The sequence below is a fragment of the Temnothorax americanus genome, unplaced genomic scaffold, assembly GCF_048541705.1.
Source record: "Temnothorax americanus isolate GAGA-0224 unplaced genomic scaffold, ASM4854170v1 Scaffold115, whole genome shotgun sequence".
NCBI lineage: Eukaryota > Metazoa > Arthropoda > Insecta > Hymenoptera > Formicidae > Temnothorax > Temnothorax americanus.
In genome coordinates this window covers 224,394-247,170 of record NW_027509248.1, presented here as the reverse complement: position 1 = coordinate 247,170, position 22,777 = coordinate 224,394, and the positions used below count along the sequence as shown (strand labels likewise).

General features: G+C 37.6%; 1 protein-coding gene across 4 annotated transcripts in view; it reads left to right on the top strand.

The window, feature by feature from the left end:
• The window catches only part of LOC143908768 (E3 ubiquitin-protein ligase RNF220), a 174,917-nt gene that overhangs the window by 43,434 nt on the left and 108,706 nt on the right, over nt 1–22,777 (top strand). For 3 of the 4 annotated variants that reach the window (XM_077426543.1, XM_077426539.1, XM_077426540.1), the window contains one exon: nt 5,892–6,029. The exons of the other annotated variant lie outside the window; for it this stretch is intronic. In XM_077426543.1, coding sequence (XP_077282669.1) covers nt 5,892–6,029 — 138 coding nt within the window. The remainder of the gene's footprint in view (nt 1–5,891; nt 6,030–22,777) is intronic. 4 annotated transcript variants of the gene reach the window in all.

Below are 22,777 nucleotides of genomic sequence, written 5' to 3'. Positions count from 1 at the left end.
TGATCACGACGTTTGTTGAACAAAAGACATCGCGAATAGCAGTGGCATCGACGCGGACGTGTCATATCGTTGCTCGAACAAAGGATTCTTAAGATCGTTTTATACGACTGTTATATTATTTACGCAACTAACATGAATATGAATATATTCATAAGCAGTGACATTCGTGAAGTATTTCGCGGTGCGTGCCGGAAGTCACAGTGTGAAAATTTTTGAATATTTTGGCATTTTATAATCAATTATATTATGTTTTAAAAACATAAATGGTGTGTTAAACTTTCTTAGTCCAGTCAATGTAGGAAAACACTTGGAAAATTTTTCCTCGAAGGGTAAATTTTTTTGGAAAGTGTTCTTTTGGGTTTCAGAAAACATGTCCCAAAAGTTTACCAACGTAAACCCTGTGCTAAATGTTTTATTTAACAAAAAAGATCGAAAAAATCTGTTTTTTTTTTAATATAACTAAAAAACATTAATTTTATGAAAAAATAAACCATGCCAATCGAAAGAGGAGAAAATTTTACTAAAGAAACATATCTATAGGGATAGGCACTTTATGCTTTTGAACAGCTATGGATTATGCCAGGAAAAAATGCCTGATTATGCCCTTATTATGCGCAAAAAATCTAGTGATTATGCGCCAATTATGCGGGCTAGATCCGCTATTTATGCGCGATTATGCGATTTCAACCTTTCACGTAATATGTGTCACAGCCCATGACGACTTGTGAAATTGTATGAAAAATGGGAAATATAGGAATTGAGTCATTTTAAATAAACTAACAAAGGCAAATAAGAGCTAGTTCACAACGATGGTCGGGCGACAGTAATAAACTAAAATTGCAATAATAAATAAATTAATATAATTATATTATATTAATTCATATTATATATATATTATATTAATTTATATTATTATATTAATTCATTATATTAATTCATTTTTATTATTGCAATTTTAGTTTATTACTGTCGCCCGACCATCGTTGTGAACTAGCTCTTATTTGCCTTTGTTAATTTATTTTTATTTATTGTTATTGAGAGAGAACTTTATCCTTGAGTCATTTTAACAACTCTTCAAATAAAAATCTAAAAAATTTTGTATTTTAATGTGTGAGAAGGAAAGGACGATGAATAACACAAAAATAAAGTGTTGGATATTAAAACACATATAATTACTCAATAAAAATAAAACAGAATGCTTCAACACAGTCAAGTCAAGACTAGCATATCAGGTATAGTACATTGAACAAAAACTTTCAATTAAAATCTGAATAAAATATTAAAATATTTTACATTTTACTATTCCTCTATACAAAACTAGGAAACTTAAAAGACAACTGTAAGAGAACACAAGTAAGATGGTTCTCAGAACAATGGAATCTAAATTCCTATCACATTGTAATGAACAAATAAACAATCACTATATTAATCAGGTTTTGATAAAATCTTACAAAAAAGTAACATAAAACGCAACATAAGATTTATATGTCGTCCAGATCTCGCCAAAATACATGCAAACCATAATTTCTGTATTGTCCGTTTTCAGTCTGCATCGCTTAGGACTTAGTACATCTCCATAGGCAGAAATAGCTCTTTCACTATCTACATTAGAGACAGGCATATGAATGACTTGTAGACATGCAACAGCAAACTCACTATGATGAGTTCTCATTCCAATCAATATTTGCTCAACAATATCCATTGTAGCACCCTTATTCTTAGAGTGAAAGGTTTTAGAAACTTCCTGTACCTGATCCCTGAGTAGCCCATACAAGACAAGGAACTGTTCAGTGGGTATGTGATCTAACAAAGAGATTTGTTGTTTAGCTTCTGACACTGTTACATTGTAATTGCTATTAGGAAGAGATAACATTTTGGGAGGATAGAATATGTCTCAGTAGCTTCAAAGAAAGATTTAGCCGTATCTTCAGCCAGAAATTTTTTAAGTTTTTCTAGAGAAGCGGCACAGACAGCTCGAATTCTTTCCTCAGCATTCCTTTGCTTTGAATGTGTCAGGGTACACAGACAGTCTTTGGTTTTCTTAGAAATAACAGACTTAATATTTTTGGCATTATTTACAACTGAGAAAAAAGTACACAGTTCCCGAACCTTTGGATAGAGCAAGTGTGCCAAAGGATACTTGGAGCCTTCAATCAGAAGCAACAGCTCTGATACAGGAGAACCATATTCCAAAACAAAAGCTGCTTCAGTCTGAATGATCCTGATGTCCTCATTTGATAGTTTCTTAAAGTACTGTATTGCTCTAACATCCTCAGGAAGGGATTTGGCATATTCAGCCACATTCTCCACATACTCGTACAAATATTCTGCAGAAATTCTCCAAGAACCCCAACGAGTCAAAACTGGTAACGGAAAGAGCTTGGCCTCTTTCTTTTTAGAAAAGCTATATTTATCCTTTAAAAATTTCAAGTACCTATTTTTCCTTTTCCTAGTATTTTTGAACAGCTTCTTGGCTTTGGACACACATTCATTCAGGCGTGGCAGTTTATTGTGAAATATCTGCGATACCTTGTCCAATTTATGTGCCCAGCATTGGATGTGGACCATATTAAGGTTCACCAATTCTTTCAAGAGTCGCACGCAAAGATTTATGTAGGCAGCACTATCAGATGTTGTCCCAACAACATCCTCAAAATTGACATCAAAGGAATTCAGTGTCTGTATAATAGTTTTGGAGCACTGGTCTCCAGTGCAGGCAGAGAGATTCTTTACTGAAGAAACTAATAGTTTAGGCTCACTGCTTGCATTACTGGGCAACACCTTAAAAAGATTTACAAAAACTGCTTCCCCTTTTCTATTTGTTGCTTCGTCACACTGAACAACTATTTTCTTGCCTTGAATGTCTGCCTTCATCTTTTCATCATATTCTCCTTTAATTTTCGGAAGATAATGCTGTCTTAGCCACTTTACATTCGGCAAATCACCCCCACCTAAAATTATTATGTATATAAATATCATGTTAAATATTATGAACAAGATTTAAGTCAGTAATGTTTTCACTGTTTTGGAAGTTATGGTTATGATTTCCCTTCTGAAAGAAATTAGCGAATGGACTATAAATTAGGATTAACTGTTGGACTTTTACTTACCTTTGACATAAGTTCCAAGCCATTTTCTAATGGCTGGGTGATCAAGCTTGTGGAGCGGTACATTTGCTTTCAGAAAACTGTTTAAAGTGGACATGATAAAATCTTCTTTGTCTGTTTTAATTTTTTTAGCATGCTCTACAGATTCGGTAATTGAAGCTTGCCGTTTATTTTTGCTTGCTTCAGAAAGTTCTAGACCTTCGGAGCCACAGTGGTTGTCAACTGTACTCTTCTTTTTCCAGCACACTCTCACATTACAATGTTTACACATTATAATTTTTTTTTTAGGATCAAATATGTACATCCCCTCTCGCTCATACTCGTGGACCCTACTGTAGATGGTATTTTTTCTGTTCCCGGCCATGGCTCATTTTACTTCTGTTGCTTCTGTTCAAGGATTTGTATCTTAACCTTAACCGGCGTCGTCGACACTCACAACACTGCACTTCAACGCTAGGGTCGCTAGGTTAGAAAGAACACGGTCTTATGCTCGAATCACACTGAAGTGCACTTGACATATCTAAAGTTTTCTTAATATTAATATGTGTAGGAATAATAATTTTTTAATTAACGCTTCAAAGTGCGTCGATGCCGCCCCGTGTCAAGCCGCCTGCAGAGTACGCGGGCGCGCGCCCACTTTTTAAAAAAGGTTGTAACTTTTGATTGGGTCGATAGAATCAAATTTTTTAAAAAGCATTCGAAAGTAAACGTAATTTACTAATTTTTAAGTAGTTTAGAAAAATTGAGAAAGCCTTTTGAGAGTATATTTAAATCGAATTTGAAGAGAGGCGATGTGAAATTTTTGACTTATTTTACTAATATTGTTGCCATTTATTTAAATTTGCAGATTTTTACTTCTACTCTAAAGCATTATATTCTTAAAATATGTGCTGATAACATGCAATAAGTGAAAAAAATTGCAAAAATTTATTTTTTAAAAGTTGGGACTTTAAAGTTGATAGTTTTCTTGAAATTTCGTTATTTCTAAATTGATTAACAAGTTTGACTGCAGATATTATTGCTTAAGAAATAGAAGATCGGATTGGAAGGAAAAAAGATGAGAGCAGGTTGGAATATCTATTAGAATTTACTAGATACACATATCTTTTGTCATGTAAAGTCAAGTTTAACACACCATTTATGTTTTTAAAACATAATATAGTTGATTATGAAATGCCAAAATATTCAGAAATTTTAACTGAACATAAAAAAAATACACTGGGAATATATTTAGACATTTAGATTGCATTTAATATGTAAACAAAATAATATGACAACAAAAAATTTAGCTAATTCTTGAAAATACTGGAACAAGAAAAGATGTATCTCCAATCATCCAGTACATTTGTACCGCATAACGTACTTCCTGACTTTGAGGTACCATCTTCCCTTCTATTTTTGAGGGTACTTATATGTCCATCGTAATTACGTAGGGTTTTTTATTTCAACGCGTACCTCCAATTTTTGGCGATACACGCTTAAGAGTGTATTTATACGAATAGATTTTCTAATTGTTAGCTAGTATATAGAAGTTGTTTAATTTAAATCGAAAATAATCTTTTTATTGCAGCATTCTTATAATCACAATTTTTTTTCTTTATAAATTTCTTCCCTTTTGTAATTTCCGTGGTCAGAAATTCTATTTTCAATTTTGGAATAGACTCGAAATTAAAATCCAATGAAATTTTTATTATCTGACATTTTGAAACGTCAATTTATTCGGATATGAATTTTGATGGGGGCGGAGAAGGAGGGACAGGAATGTAGGTGATCGCAACGAGGAGTTAAAGGGGGTTGTCGACGGCCGACGGTCCGGCACGTGCTGAATGTATACTAAAAAGCAATAAACTCCTTTGGGAACTTATCTCGTAATGACAACGCGTAATATCTATATGGGATCATAATAAAGCCACCGGGAGGCAAAACGACGAGGGCCTTTGAGGGCATATTGGTGCTCCACCTTTTGATCCTGCTCGCTAATTCGCTACGTATATTTAGGGATCTACGAGTCGCACAAGCACGACGCGTAATTGAATCGAGCGAGCGGCAAGCTTTATGAACCTTTCGCGAATCTTAGCGACTGATAATTGAAAAACTGTAAATGCCGAGAACGTCTAACATCAAATAAAAAAATATAATGAATACGTTTGGACGAAGAATTATTGTAAATATTAATTGATGAATCAGAATCAGCAATTTTGTGAAGGTTTAATCATTATCCTTCGGTTTGGAAGATGACTAATCGTATTTGCAGACTAATGCACGATGTTGTAACATTTTTTGCTAAAACCGTCTCGACGCAAGTGCGAAATGATTCTTATAACAATTGTGTTTTCTAATTCTTTTTTATTTTCTTTGAAATTTTAATATACCTACTCATTTTTTCAACCCTACATTGCACGACTTCTTCTATGTTCGTCTTATTGTTCGTTGATGATCATTAATATTGATTACTAAGCCATGCCAGCATAACAAATAATAATAATTTAATCATACATTTTGGCACTTTAAACATCTATCGAATATATTGATAATACTCATTAAAGACTCCACTAATCGAACATGATTATATTCGAGCGAAGGACTTCTCGGGATTTTCAGGCTTCGACAAAGGCTTTCGATTTATTGTTCCATCGCCAATCGCGGTGTCCGCAGCAGCCTGAAAGTGTCGTCGGGTGCCTTCCGCCGTGCATGACAAACTCTTGCTATAATTGATGATATTTTTGTATCTGCTTATCTGATGATGACGATGACTGATGACCACTGTTATATGGGTGATTCTAGTGGGGCCTGTGTTCGGGGGCCGATGCGGCGCGGAGGCGCTCGGTCTGGGGCTGGGGCTGCCGCCGGGCCCGGCCTACAGGTTCGCTCTGCCCCCGGGACTCGCTGCCAAGACCACCCGCTGCCTTGTATTCGACCAAGGTAGGCCCACCAGCCATCTTCATTGCCGCGGCAGTCGTGTACCTTTGACCCTTTCGTGTTTGCATCCGTTCGGTGAATTATTTTCCCGCGAAACTTTTGTTTCATTCGTATTATAATCCCGGAAAATGAAATGTACACCAATGACAAAACAAGATTTGCCAAGGAAATTGGCACAAGAACCGAAAGGGTTAATGAGAATGACTTTTATACGCGAGTGCAGCTAGCCGTGTAATTAAATCGCGCGTCTCTTCGTGCGAAAAATACACGAGATTATGTGTCAGATTAAGAACGTTATACGCAGGCACATAAATTGTGCGTGACTACTTCATCTCGTTTAAACGCAAATGAGGAAGAATCAGCGCGCGACTGCGAATTCGTTCGAAATGAAAACTTATTTTCGACTTATACCGTGGTCAAATATTCCCCGAGCAAGGACGGACGAATGAAAGCATAATTAACGTGAAGAACGACCTGCTCTGCACCGATAATCAGATCCGAAATGCATAATTAATGCTCGTTAAATAGCGTCTAGTTGCATCGGTAATTTTCGGCGAATCGCGTAATGAAAAAATAATAACAGGTAATTTGATCGAAGCAATTTTGGTAAGAGTGATTTTAATTTAATTATATTGATTGCAATTTATATATATATATATATATATATATATATATATATATATATATATATAAGTCCGTTTCATCACAATCATTAAAATTTATGAGGTTATTTCAACTGAATTATTTTGATTAAATTAACATTACTTTATTTGTAGTTAATAGAGAGAGGAGGGGAGATGAGGGGAGAAGGAGAGAGAGAGAGAAGAGAGAGAGAGAGAGAGAGAGAGAGAGAGAGAGAGAGAGAGAGAGAGAGAGAGAGATAGATGTAAGAGAGAGAGATAGAGAGGAAGAGAGAGAGAGAGAGAAAGGGAGAGAGAAAGAGGAGAGAGAGAGAGAGAGAGAAGAGATAAGAAGGGTAAGAGGAAGACGAAAACTATATATCTCTATCTCTAACCTATCCATCTCCTTTCCTCTCCATCTCCTCCCCTCCCCAGCTCACTCTCTCTCTCTACTCTCCTTCCTCTCTCCTCCTCTCTCTCTCTCTCTCTCTCTCTCTCTCTCTTCTCTCTGAGTCATCGCGCATATGACTAATAGCGTATCTTGCAGGGTATTAATTAAAATAGAACGTCCTAAGATAAAAAATATATCTCCAAGTTACTAGATATATTTTTCAGTTAAAAATGATAAAAATTGATCAGTGATATAATTTACGCGTTCATGCCTGTATAAATTGCGATTTATTATTATTATTATTATATATTTCATATATTAATCCTTTGCGTCCTAGTGTGGTTTTGCTGTAAAACCACTATTTCATATTACTTTCACCGAATGACTCCCTAGTTTTGAAACAAAATCATCTTTAATTATTGAGTTGTGGAGCATTCTGGTAAGGTCTCTGATAAAGTCTTTTTCATTTTTATTTAAAAAGGATTTTTTTATCTATTTATATGTGTAATGAATGTTTGCTTTTTTCAAAAACGTATTTTTTTCTTATATTTAAAGGGTTATAACCGAGTGATGATACTCAAGTAGAAATATGCCAATATATGGTCAAACTTGATCTTTTGTTACTAATAATATTTTTTGCGTGAATTTATGTATATTTCTCACTTCGCAAATCACGGGTCGTTACTGTCGGTCCTGAAACGCAGTCTGAATCAAGCTAAAGTTAGAACAGTACAATCACATAATGTAATATAAATAATTAATTTAACAACACCGATTAATTTAACAAACAAAACCGATAGTAACGGCGCGTGTGTTTTGCGAAGCGAAATATTTACATAAATTTCCGCGAAAAATATTATTATAGACACAAAAAGGGTGCAAATTACAAACTTGCACATTGCTTCCTCATTATTACAGGAAGCTTATTTTATTTAATGTATAAATTTAATGTATATATGAAGAAGCTTTTATTTTATTTAATGTATAATTATTAGTATTTATTTTTTTGGCTTCCTCATAGAGGAAGCTTTGTGAGTAAAGGGTTCTACTTGCACACTTAAAAACTATAAAGAAGCACGATTTCTGCAAATTCAAAATTTTATTAAAAAAGAACTTTTTGATTATTAGCAATTTTTATTAATTCTAGTATATTCTTCAGTTTTTTCTACCCCTATTTCATATATAATTCGTTAAGATTTGGTTGATTAGTTCTGGAGTTATAGAAATTTCGGTAAATTTGGCACATACACACACACATACATACATACATAGACATTTTTTTAAATTGCAATTTTTCGACATTTTAGAACATTCTGAACACATTCAGAAAAACAAAAAAAATTTTTTTTTTTACGAAAACAAAGCTTTCTTATGAGGAAGCAAAAAGATTCATTCTAACCGTACATTGGCACATTTTTTATTATAGGTACTTGATTATTATACTTATTTCAAGCTTTTATACGTATCTTCAAAGGAGTATGAAATTAATGAATCACGGAAATGAGTCATCACATTTTCTACGGCAATTTAATTTCACCTTCTTGATCCTTTCTAAAAAAAGACATGTTAAATCGATACTCGCATCTCTCGAAGTCTTCTCGAAAATCTCGAATTGCTTTGTTGGCTCTTTTCCGCGATGCTGATTGATTCTGTTGCTGCGCTAACTTTGTGAGCGGCTGTCATAGCATATTTTGACAGTTGTGTGTAATATTAAAGCTAAATAGTGCGCGCGAAGCGCGCGTCTGTGATGTCTAGTTGATTAAAATTGTAACTCCTGATTCATTGAAATCACATAAATTTTCATTCTTCTCGCGTAAAATTTTGAAAAAAATGACGATAAATTATTTTATATAAATATTTCTTTGATCAAAAAAATAACATATTAAGCTTTTATATGAATTTATTCTTTAAATGAACGTCAGATTTTATATAATATCTGTCAAAGTTTAACTTGTAAGAAACAGACTATTTGGGATTAAAGCTTTAAGCCTTTCAAGGCGACAATAACAACTAGTACATGACCTTAGTATATTTGCTGTAATTTACGACATGCCCGCGCGTATAAGCAAGACTACTCGTGTTGTTCCACATCGAGATCCGGTTGGCACTTGATGGCAGGCAACAACGCGTGTGTTCGCGTTAAGCTGGAGTCCTACGGTGTAATTCGTCACGACTCGTGGCTTGCTTATGCTTGTCAATAAGTTCGCCTTGAATTAGCAAGCAATGTGCTATAAGCCACATAAGTCCCACGGTTTGTGGCTCGCATAAGTTCGTCTTCAGCAATGCATATTATTTTAAGTGAAAAAATTTTAAAAACTTTTAAAAATACAAAAGAAGATGACGGATAACGACATTTTTCGACAAGTTTTTTGACACGCGGCCTATTTACTGACTTTCAACGGGAAGAATAACGAATCATGAACCGCGAACTACGAGCAGTAGCAGAGCTATCCCGGTTCCACGTGGCTCGGTGTAGTTGATTGATATAGTTCTACGCGTCATGGGACGCGCTTTAATCTCTCAAAATGTGAGAAGAGCGAGAACCGAGAGATAACGCGATACCTTCCGTAAGGACTAATTATTATGCGATTAATTACCTCCCGATTAACGATTCGAGACGGCGGGTATTAGGAAAGCAGATATCTCGCCCGATTTATTAATTCAAATCACGTAATAGAAATCGATAGTGATAAAAATTGAAAATGTAAATAAACGACATTTGAAACGGCTATATATTATGTATAATATTTTAAATACTTGAATTTATCTCGTGTCGTGCTTTACAGTTTTCGTGGATTAAGATGTAATTTGCCTATTCGAATTGACAACGTTAAATAATAGCCGAGAAGCTGCGATGTACCAAGCGTTAATAATTTATTTCAATAAAATAATGAGTAAGGACTCTCGAAAATATAAAACTTGAAAAAAAGGAGGGCTATGAGAGTCAGACGCAGTTATCTGTGCGTAAGTGATCAAATCACTAATTTATTCCATGTTTATACATTCGACGAACGTTTCGGCTCGGGATTGAGCCATCTTCAGCGAGAAAAATAATAATTAAATTACTCCCTCTCTCCAATACTGTTGAGCGAGCTTCAGGATTCGAAGATCCAAAAACATTGACTATTAGATTGATATCTGCATAATAAATGCTTTCCTATAAATCGAGTCAATTAGTACAAACTTATTAAACTCACCCAAAAGTCAGGAGAAAAGGGAATATCACAATCAAAGCCATGTCGAAAAGCATATAAGATCCGAACAGATAAAGCAATTTTTATTTTATATAGTTATATAGTTATATATATATAATATGGACTACTTATTTTGTTTTAAAGTTTTCTTATTTTTATAACACAGCTAGACTACATATTTTGTTTTTAAATTTTCTTATATTGTCGACCCTTATATCTTTTTATTTATCAAGGTTTGTTACCATGAATCGTGACACTAAACTTACGTTAGATATTTCGTGCCCGGCGTCGTCCTGACAAGTTCGTTGATTCCGTTTCATTGTTTGTATTGCTTTATCTGTTTGGATCTTATGTGCTTTTTGACATGGCTTTGATTGTGATATTCCCTTTTCTCCTGATTTTTGGGTGAGTTTAATAAGTTTGTACTAATTGACTCGATTTATAGGAAAGCATTCATTACATATATCAATCTAATAGTCAATGTTTTTGGATCTTCGAATCCTGAAGCTCGCTCAACAGTATTGGAGAGAGGGAGTAATTTAATTATTATTTTTCTCGCTGAAGATGGCTCAATCCCGAGCCGAAACGTTCGTCGAATGTATAAACATGGAATAATATTTAGTGATTTGATCACTTACGCACAGATAACTGCGTCTGACTCTCATAGCCATCCTTTTTTCAAGTTTAATAATTTATTTAAAATGTATAAGGAACACATATATATATATATATAATATTTGACGTACGTTTACTTAGCAGTGCCCGTTGAATATTTCACGGCACGCTGCGTTTGTATTTGTAGCTTAGCGCGGTGCGCTATTGTTTACGCAAGGTCACGCGCGTTATCACTCGTGTGGTGTGGTGTTACTCGAGTCGATACGCAGCGAGTCATTTCGTGTGTCGCGTTACCTCTCGAGATTGCGATTACTCCAACGGTCACATTACCCTACGCAATTAATTAGCCACCGCGATTCGTAAACGTATTGACACGACGGCTATTGAGACAGATATTTTACGCAGTTCATCCATTTAGTAACAAACGAACCGGAACGAAGTGGAGTTTCTTCACGATCCATCGCAATGGCAACGATATTTCCGGAAATTTTTCGGTAAACGAAATTTTCTTCAGTTAACAAAATGTCGCGAAATGAATCTCCTGAGAGTCGAGCAGTGCTTAATTCATCGCACCATACTTAATAATCTCGTAATTTTATAATTCCGTTGAAAAACATCGCGGATGTCGTGAATCGTAAACTTTGTGCAACGTATTCTTTTCGCGTTATTATTTCGCCATGGTTCGAAGTGCGCGTCGTGCAAAGTATCGCGCGATCAAAGTATGGTGGTGATTATTACCGTAATTGTAATTAATCTTATTTTGATGAATACCTATGAGTGAGTTTTGTGGCGCGACACAAAACAAGCCCGAGGAGGCCCGGGGAGACATCGGGCGACGGCGTAGCGCCCGAAGGCGTAAGTAATCTCTATTATTTATTTTATACGAGATTAAACTGTTTATACCTTTTTTATAAAAGCATAATACAAATATTATCTTTTAAAATATTAATTGTCGGGTATATAATTTTTATAATTTGTCACCAGACTGAACAAAACAAAGTTTAATCTTGAATCCAAGAAATTGTAGACTACATTTATCAGATATACATTTTATCGGATACATTGTCGTATACGTTATTGTTAAATGGGATAAAATTGAAAGCAACTTGAGTGTATAGGTGGCATCGTGTGTCGCTGACAATATTGCTTACAAGAAATGTCGTCGACAATGTTTTTTGGTCTTGGATGAAGCTTTAGATATAATATCTCGTAGATTCATGATTTCAAGACGAATGGTCTAAAGACAGATTAGGGCAATATTATTTAATCTTGAATATATACAATTATATTAGTTTATATCCGATCGAAATTTATGAACTATAACAGCTTCTCAAACAAGCGGTTTTTGTAACGGCGGTTTTATCATCCGGTTTCGTCACCGTTATCGTTCGCGATTGTTACCGTATCGCAACGATACGTCGCGATGCACAATTGCGATCGTGTGCACTGGCGCGCATCAGGTGCGTCGGGCACGCAGCTGGCGAAAGGCTCGGCGGCTGGCGCGCTACTGCGGGTCTTAGAGGAGATTTGCGGACAGGAAGATGATCGTATCTCGTGGGCTTAGTGCGTGCAAACGCGCAAGTCGATCTAGTAGCTGGATTTGCAAGATCGATGGACCGTCGCGTTGCGTCGCATCGACCGGCTGGCCGGCATGGCACGCCGAATTCGCGCGAGAACGAGAACGGACAAACGGATCGATAACTTGACTTGCAGCAGCGGCGCGCCGCGCCGGGCCCTCGGCCTTAAGCCCGAAATCGATCGGAATCAGTATCTATACCTTAGCCATTCCCTGATTTCGCCCTGTTAATTGGCCTGGCTCTGCGCGTCTCTCAAGATTAATGACTTTCATAAGGTGAATGCACCGCACCGGTATCTGACGCTTTGAGCCAGTGACTCTCAGCCGCATTGTCAAGTTTTTCGGGTAAAGGGCGAATTGTAATTAACACACGTATGGAAAGAGGAAATGACTTATTCAACGAGAAATTATTATTAATAGCTATACAGTGAAATATACATCAGTATATAAAAAATAAACTCGGATATTGTTTATCGGGAAAATTGATGATCGCGTTATCGAATATGTATTTATTCTCACATATTTACATATAAAAAAAGCATACAACGTTAACATGTCGCCGTTTAATCGTCGCCATTCATTCGGTTTGCAATAGCGCGATCGAGATACCACTGCAAGTAGAGAATGATAATTAATGGTGAAAGTTAAACGGTGACACGTCCGGAATATTGTAGGATACATATGTTCCAAATTTTTCATCCCCGCACGACACGCGTCCTAATTCCTAGTTTTATTGCCGCGTGAAAAGTGCGTGTTTGCTGTCGGTTTAGCGAACTTGTTAAAGCTGCTTTGACATGACGCTAATTTGAACGTCACACTGCGAATGTCTAGAAATACCTCGTACACGTTTAGAAATCTTCCGTAATAATGATAAATTATTGACATAATTCTCATCCAATGCGGCATTATTGTTTTTAGTATTTTTATCTCTAATATTCAATTCCACCAATGTAGATTAACTTTAGTCCCAGTTTAACTTACTTTTCACCTTTTTCTAGTTCTTAAAACTAGAAGAAGATAAAAAGTAAATTAAACTGATTGTGAGATTAAATTAATCTACATTGGTTATAGAAATGGACATAAATTTATCTGTATAAGATATATCTTCTTCAACTACTTTACTACTGACTCTATACTATTTTTTTCCAGTTAGTAATGGTGTTATAAAAATACAGCTTGAAATATATAACAGTTTTTATAACAATTTCCTCACGAAAGTTCAGATTGATTATCTTTGTTGGCGACGAAATGAAATATCTTACGCATTATGTCTATAAGTTCTTGTCCAACTTTCTGACTCCACTAAAAAATAATGCATTGCGCATTACGCGAGCTCTAATTTTTCGGTACGACCAAAGCATCCAACACGATTGCCAATTAAACCGCTTTTGCGGCGCGTCTTTCAGAATGCGGCAACGTTTTGAGGGCTCCGTTACGAATGGCTCGCGGTCGAACCAAGGAAGAATATATAAATTTTAACGACGACCAGCGTCGCTTCTTAATACCCGCGCGGGGCCAGTTTTGGTCGGGAGTTAGTGCCTTTCCTAGTACAACAGCGATATGATCCTCTTTCCGCGGTACTTTTTCCCGTTCATAATCGTCGTCGGCGACCGGCATTCGCGGCTTGTAATCAAATCTCGTTGCTCCCCAAAACCGACTTTTAACCCTTAACTGGCAGCATAAATGCGTGACCATATTCTTTTCTGCCGTTGTAGGGATTTTGTAAAGGGATTTAGAGCGGTTTTCTTTCTAAGAGCACTTGTGGAAATATTCCTTAAACAAAACAAATGATGAAAGTATTTATTGCAAATAGATTGCAATATTATACGTGGTACAACACATTGACTTAACGCCAATTTTTTTAAGAATTGAGAAATATCGATGAACAATATCTTTACTCTCTCTCAATTAAGAGATTCAAAATTTCTAAACAAAATTGGAGGAAGACTGGTGGGAAAGCGGACTCTGGAATATTCAATATAGTTACAAATTACGTAAAATATGGTGTGATTCACATGAAATAATTGTGCTTGAATATGTATCGAGTTGAATTATATTTACATAATTTGTAATAAAAATTACGAAAATAAAATTTACTGATTGCGTTTTAAAATGTAATTTATATTTGTATTATTTAATATTGTTGATTGTTGTGTGTAAATATAAAAAAAAATATTGATAAAATGTGATATACATTTATCAATTGAAACACATTTCGCGGATATTTCTTCGTAACCGCGTCGTATTTCGAAAATCTGGAACAAGTGGAGAAACCATGTGTTACGCTCAAGAAAACCAGAAACACGAGCGTTTTGCCGGAATTGCCGGATCACTTCAACGCGCGCATAAATTCATATTTTATCACGGGATGCATAATATATGTATCATTTCAGCATATTTTAGACGGCGCTTTTTAGACGCTCTTGTGCATATTGTCCGCACATTTAAAGCTTTGCCGCAAATATTTCGTAAATAAACATAATCACCATCTATATTTTTCAATTATGAACGCGAGATATAACATACTCGGGATTCTTTACTGCGAAATAAAAAATCTCTGCGCACATTTTAATGTATGTTTACCTTGGCTAAAAAAAATATCTCGTCATACCTATCTCTATATCAATTCAATTTTTCTTGGGACGAAATTTTGTTATTACGAAAGGATACGTATTATGAAATATTAATTGCCTGAGCAATGTCACCCACAATGTCGAGGTCAAGCCGGGATCTCGCGAATTGAAATTAAAATCAGTATAATTGACAATTCCGCGATAGAATATCGTCCAACTAATTAAATCGGTAATTAAAGGCCGTAAGAAAGATCGTGGATGAAGGAAACGAGGATGGCGCGAAGAGATCTTCTGGATATTCTCTTGGAAGGAAATAAGCTGCTGTTAATTTATCGTAATCGCTCGGTGTGACTAAGTAAGTGAGCGACGCCTCGTAATATTCTTTATTAAAATATCGAGCTACTTCTCGCGTCTGCTTGAATTTATCCCCCGAGACACAACTCACCCCCTCCGAAAGTGTATCTCTGAGCGAAAAACGATCTGAATATTACTGATGCTTGCATTTATTATATTTTTAAATCAATTGTTCCCTTTATATATATCTTATATAAAAAAAAAAAAATACATATATACTACGTTATTCTGAAAATTTTTAACAAATTGTTGCTGTTAGATTTAAATATAGTCTTGGTCGTACTTAGTTTATTTGCTTTTTTTATTGTGTAATAATACTAACAAGATCATTTTGGCTTATGCTCATCCGCTTTGCGCTGGCGTTGAAATCTTTTAGGCGCGCGTTCATTCAGAAAATCCAGGGAGAAACGAAAACTTTTTCAGTCCACCCCCGACGTCCGAGGGGCAGAAGTGACGTTAATTCCCGGCGACAGAGGCAAAACGCTTCGCTACCCGGAAGGATACGCGTGACACGTCGTTTCGATCGATACACGCGTGTCCCCGGGATGTGATGGTGGAGACTCGTAATCGCATCACGAGGCGATATCTCGATTCGTTTAATCGGACGAAGGCGACGACGACGACGAGCGAGAGCCAGATGGACATCGCGAAACTTGCTCTTTTCCCTTTTGTATCCCCCAGCCCTTTTATTACGGATTAATTAGCTTTTTCGTGAGTCAGCGTGACGGATCGTGATGAGAACGAGAAATGACGTGACTTTCTCCAACTCGAAAGAAAGGAGGTCTGCTAAAAGTGCGATCAAAGCACAAATCAGATTTCTGGATTCTTATCTTATTCCGTATTCTTATCACATCCATAAACTTTCATATCTTTTCTTTTATTTGCAGACAAATAATTCGTATTCTTAACTATTCGTGCTGTGTGAGTTACGAATTAGAACTTATATAAATTAATTTAATTAAACTGACACATCTTCAATGAAAAATTTGAGAAAGTAGGAGACAAAAGGAGAAAGAGAGGGGCAGGCAGTCGGGTGATAAAAGTCGAGCATCGCTGGACGAATAATCGCTTTTCATAAATAACCGTTGGCAATAAATCAATTCGATGCCGGTGGACTCTTTAGATTCCCAAATAAGCAATAACTGCCGAAGTGCGCGGGGACGGGAAAACGAAAAAGCGCGGACCACAATGGATCTCTTTTTTTTTCAAAAGGGGAGGGGAGAACCCCCGGTAGAGATAGGGGTGAGCCGCTAAGTGGGTCAGTACCGGCACAATGCGGCAGACATGCAACAAAAAACATGTTGTTATACGGACCGCAACGGAGATGCGCTCGGTGCATACGCGTTTTATCTGGGCCGATATACCTGATAACGAGTTCCGAAAAAGGAAAAAATATAACTCGCTCTACAGGAAATGGATATTGAAATGCGTATTCTCGGCGAGGAGGTCGAAGTAGGCCGGATATTGAAATATGCTTTTGCGTGGGGGAATATCGCGGTGGGGTTCGATGGAAGTTTGTGCATTTTGAACAAAGGCAATTTTTTTTCGCAAGGAAGGATCTGCAAGTTAGGAAGAGATTTTAATATTCTTTTAATCAGCTTTAAGTTTAAAGAAAAAATTAGGACCGAAAAAAATTTTAATGTATCTTTTTTTTCAAAAATTTTTTTAATATATCGATTGAAGACCGTTTGATTGAAGCATGACTGCGATTTTGGATCTCTTGTTTCATGTAGCTATTTTGCGTCACGCCCTATTTTTTTTTCTCGTTAAAAAGCCGATGAATAAGAAATGAGCGACGTGTGCGTCTTTGTACATCGAGTAAAAAGTAATCTTGAAGAAGAGAGGCGAAATGTAGATCTAGAGGCAACGTCTGTCTCGATCTTCTCGATCATTTCAGTGGAAACGACTGGCGGGAGTTTGCTCATGCGACAACAGAGATATTATTTTTCATAAACGCGGCGTAAACGGCCGTTTCGCGTGATTGCGTGGATCCTTGGAGGAGTACGCGAACGAAGATCCACTCTATGTAGGATCTACAGGGTGATTTCTAGTTACGCTTTCATGAAAGTTACAAAAGGCCGCGTACGAGGTTATTTTCCCAACAATTTTTTTTTAGATAAACTCGTAACTTTTTCCCAGTCTCAAACTACATGATACAAGTGTCTCCGGTATTATATGATACAAAATATTTCTAGTATCGGACGTGATATTGTTTAGCATGATAATTTAGCTCGCCCAAGGTAATTAAGGATTAATTAAGACCGGGCGGATCATTCGAAAACTGGAATTACCTAGTCATGTAAATATTCCCGCCACGGTATCCTAAGCATGCATTTAATCGCGAGGAGCGGGAGGGAAACTGCCGCCGCGCGAATTCGTTTACTTTCTATTACTCTGTTTTTATCAGGGGATGAGATCATTATGCGAGAGGCTTTCAGCACCACTCCGCGTGACGTCTTGCATCACCATTTTTTTTTTCAGTCGGGCTCCAGCCGGAGAGAAGCTTCTCTCGCTTCTCCGCGCGCGACAGTAATTTTACTTAATTAAATTCCGTTCTTTTCGCCTTTGGTGGCGCGACCCCTCGTTTTCGGGCCGGCCACCATCGACTAACCACCCTCCCTCCCCTCCCTAGAGCAAATGCCGCCTTTTCCTAACGCGTCACTCGCTGTATCGCCACTGATTTTTCTCCTCTCGTTTCTGTCGCTCCGTTCTTGCCCCGTCGTCGCAGCTTCAAACGGTTTTTCTCGGTGGACGATTTCAGCCATCGGGAGAGCCGGATACCCTCCGAAATGAAAGGGACGGATTTAAAAAACTTTCAAGAGGAGTACCGGAACGATTACAAATTATATTTTCAAACAATATTAGCCTTGGTATTGCGTATTTAAATTTTTCCTATGCTATGTTATTTTATATGAGGAGTTTTTACACTTACCTATTATTATATATTACTGTATATTAATTCATTTCAATAGCTTAAAAGTTAAAAAATTGGAAAGAAGTTTTGAATTCACCTTCGATTGAGAATCTGTTTTAATCAAGAGTACTGGAACGGTCACAAATTATATTTTCAAAGAAAAGATTTTAGCCGTATTGCTTATTTAAATTTTTCCAATGCTATATGTTATTTTATATGATAAGTTTTCTTATATTATTATATGTTATTGTATATCAATTTATTTCAATAGCTTAAAAGTTAAAAAATTGAAAATAAGTTTTGAATTAATCTTTTATTGAGAATCCGTTTTAATTTTTATTAAAATTATTGTAAACAAAAGAGTTAAATGTTTTAATTGTATAAAGGTTAATGGATTGTAGTTCGTTTGTGATAGATGTATCGCGTGTATCATAAGTTTTCTTATAGCATGCCTTTTAAACTCTTTACGGAAGGCTATAGGAGGACTCGTTACACGTGTTAAAGTATCTCGCTATCATTACCTCCTCTTTCAAGGTGTGCGCCGAATAATATCATCGGCGATGATTTACATTTAATAGCGGGGTAAAAGCGCGGCGAGATGTCAGCGGAGTCGTAACGAGGGAAGAATGTATCTATCGCGGCTTTCGCAGTCGGGATAACGTTCACGGCTGCTCGTTAAGCGCCGTAAGAATTAAAGCAGCAAAGAAGGGCTCGGCCCGAGCGAGACGACGAGAGAGAGAGAGAGAGAGAGAGAGAGAGAGAGAGAGAGAGAGAGAGAGAGAGAGAGAGAGAACAGCTTCTTATTGCCACTTCATCTGCAATTAACATTTATGGGCGCGGGCGAGTGCCGCTGGAAAAACTAATTAAATATTCTGTGACACGCCGCGCATCTTAGGGGCCGATACTTTGTACATAGTAGTACATAGTTTCAACCCTTGAACGTCGAGGAGAAAAGGAATAAAGAGATAAGAAGTCGCCAATGGGAAACATTTCTTTCGGGGTCTTGCCGGATTTAATTCGCAATCAACTATACTCCAGTATTTTATAATGGATGGACGTGAAAATAATTAAGTATTATTATCATATTGGCAATAGACAAGAAAATTTATTTTAGTAAAATTTTTTTATTTATGCATCTGTGCATATTATTAGCATTTTATAATTTTCAATCTTGCATGCTTACATTGAATATCTTTTTAAATAACTGTATATATACATTTTTCTCATACATTTTTATATAACACGCATTTAATTAAGTTTTTATTATCTGATAAATCGGATTCAAATTTTTAAATCTCAATCAGGGGAGAAAACACGTAGCTATCGACACATCTCGCATACAATTAAATCGACCGGCTTTAAACAACGGCAAACTGCACGCGGCTTTGTCGCACACCCGTTTGCGTAAAACGTACGTCATCTTTCAGCGCTGATGAACGCCGGTGTAAACGCGGTATAATCGCGACGTGTTACTACCTATTTGTCGGTCGGCTCGTAACGCGGGTCGGTCAACCACCCTCCTTCCCTCCGGGAGAGACGGAGGGACGAGAGAGAGAGAGAGAGAGAGAGAGAGAGAGAGAGAGAGAGAGAGAGAGAGAACCGAGGGTTGGCTCGCGGCGTGGTCGGGCGAGAGAGTATATCTAGCGGATTCGTGTGTGCAAACCACATCGGATGGTGGTTGTCGGGCGCGCGATCCTCGTGTAAGCCCCTCACACACGATAAGCACCAGCCGATAACGGAAAAGCATCCCTCCGGCGCACACCCTCCGCGCGCGCGCGAGCGAGCGACCAACACTCGCTTCTCGTCTACCCCTCCGGGTAACTCCTCGTCACGAGGGGCCACCCTAGCACGACGGACGCTTTAAATTTTCGCCGATTTTCTTTAAAATCTTCGGGAGGGATGCCGCGCGCGCGGACAGTCGGGATGGCGAGGAGATAAAGGCGAAACAACCCCGTCGTACCGTACGCCCTCGACCCCCGCGCAAGGCGACAAGATAGCGCTGACGGATAGGGGCAGCCGCTGCGCCGCGCCGCGCCGGCTGGGGCGATGAGAGCTGTTTAGAGATTTTCGAAGTGATAACGCAGAAACACGGCCGCGAACGCGCGTTTAAATCCGCGTGCGCGTATGTGCACGCCACTGCCGGGGATTTTCACTGATTTAGTTTCCTCTCGCCACCGTTTTTCCGCCACCCCATTTCTCTCTACTGTTTGTCAGTGACGAAAGGCGCGGGTTCTTCCGGAGGAGAGATGAAATTTGCCGCACGACTGATCGGTCGAATCTGAAATCGATCGCTTCGTTTCAGTTGCATTTTTATTCGAAGTTGTTAGGAAATACTAATCGGTACATTTCGCGCGATTCATAATATTCTTTACATGATATTAACATTACATAAATTTTTCTTAAATATTTTTTGTTTTTAACCAGAATAAAATTTTATCGTATAAATTGTAAATGAGCTAATAAAGGATATTGTTAGCACGTAGCTGATTACTTTTGAATATTGATATGATTTCACATTTACATTTATTTTATTATTTTATTTAATTAATTTTCTTTCTTTCAGAGAGAGACACGATCGGACAAATATTCGATATTTGCGAGAACAATATGGAATAAATTTAAAATTCTACGTTTTACCGTTGCTTACCTATTATACATCTATAGCGATCAATTTTTTCTTTTTTCGAAATATGCGGCATTGTCATCTTCCTTCCGATTTTCGATAACGATACAACAGTAGCTACGAAGATCCGCCTGGATTTAGTTTTTCTGCCTTTGCTTTTTGGTTCCGCCATCTTTTTTTGACAATCGGTTTACAGCGACGCTCCTACGACAAGCAGCTCACGCGATCGGGTCCGTTTAACACTATCGCGCCCGTCGACATTTTCAGCGCGCATTGATTTCGACTGTCGCTTCGTTATCGATAATCTCCCCGGCTAACGAAAAAAATCATGTGTCGTTTGTTTCACCGTATTTACGAGCCAATCTCAGCCGACTAAATTTTTACTATTCCGCTTGCGCTATGTTTCTTCGTGGCTTTGTTGCAATTTCAGCCATTGTTGCACGAATTCTGAAACAGCAGTCAAAATTAATGTAAATCAAATTGCGGAATTTTTTTATTACTAAACTACCATAATTTTATTAGAATTGAAAATATCCACAGTATTGTCATTTTTTCTAATTATTATAATATTAGGACAATTAGGCAGATTTTAGAAATTGAAAATTATAAATTATTAGAATGTTATTATGAGATGGTTATGAGATCAAACATCTTAGGTTATTAGATGAAGTATACGTTAGTCTATTATGAACGATACAATCATCTTTGCGACGTCATGGTACATCTTCTTCTCTTTGGCCCAAAATAACTTAAATAATATCCCGCGTTGACGCAAAGTAAAACTCCTCGAGATTTATCCGTATCCCAGAGGCAGAACACGACGTATATCCCCATGTCACCGTTTTTCTCACCGCTTTATAACTTCTCTTCACCACCCCTGTCCCTTCACATTTTTTCTTTCTTTTTTTTTTTTTTTTTTTTATTAAACCACCGCGCGCTATTTGTAGTCGACTATGACGACACGAGAAGCAACAACCCGCTGCGCTGTAACCCTGAGATATTATGTAGCCGTGCAAACCGCGCAATGACAAACGTCCGCTCGCTATCCCGTGCTCTCTCTCTCTCTCTCTCTCTCTCTCTCTCTCTCTCTCTCTCTCTCTCTCTCTCTCCACAATCACCCCTGAGCATTACCTGCCGCGCGAACGCGCAGGGATGAGGGGCTGCGTTTTTGCGGCTCGCACACAAACGAGCGCGATTCGCTCGTACATACGTCGCTTGTATGTACCACGGCAATATGGAAGATCATATGTCATGCTGGGGGTGCGTGGGGCCGCGGACTCGGCCGGGGGTGGCACGCACACCCCTCTGGAGAGAGAGAGAGAGAGAGAGAGAGAGAGAGAGAGAGAGAGAGTCGGCCGCTCTCGTTCCGTTTGCACACCCCGTCCGTTTTCAGTACGTATACACACCGCACGACGTTCAGGGGTGGATGGAGGAGAACACGTTCAAATAAGCGCGCTGCTCGCGAGTGGACGAGATCATTTTGGGCCTGCTTTATTCAGCATATCTCGGAACGCAATTCAGAACGGTTTATTGTGCAAAGAAACATTGAACAACTTTAGCTCTCATTTTCTACAATCAAAAATTAATCACGTTTTACACGATGCCTACTTTACTCAAGTTATTTTCTAAGATCTAAAATTAATAAATTTTATCATAGAATTTATGTATATGTATCCTACGATAAGATATTATGATCAAATCGTCAATCAAGACTTTAATACATCGCTTTTCAATTCGTCAAAATAATAGATATTATTTATTTCCCGCGTTATTGTTTTGATCATAATAGTTACGTTACTCCAATTCTATCGCGACAGTTGAGGTTTGATATTCCGGTAAAATAAATGTTTCGATGTATATGTACGGCGCGCGCAAACGTGGCCCTCGTGTG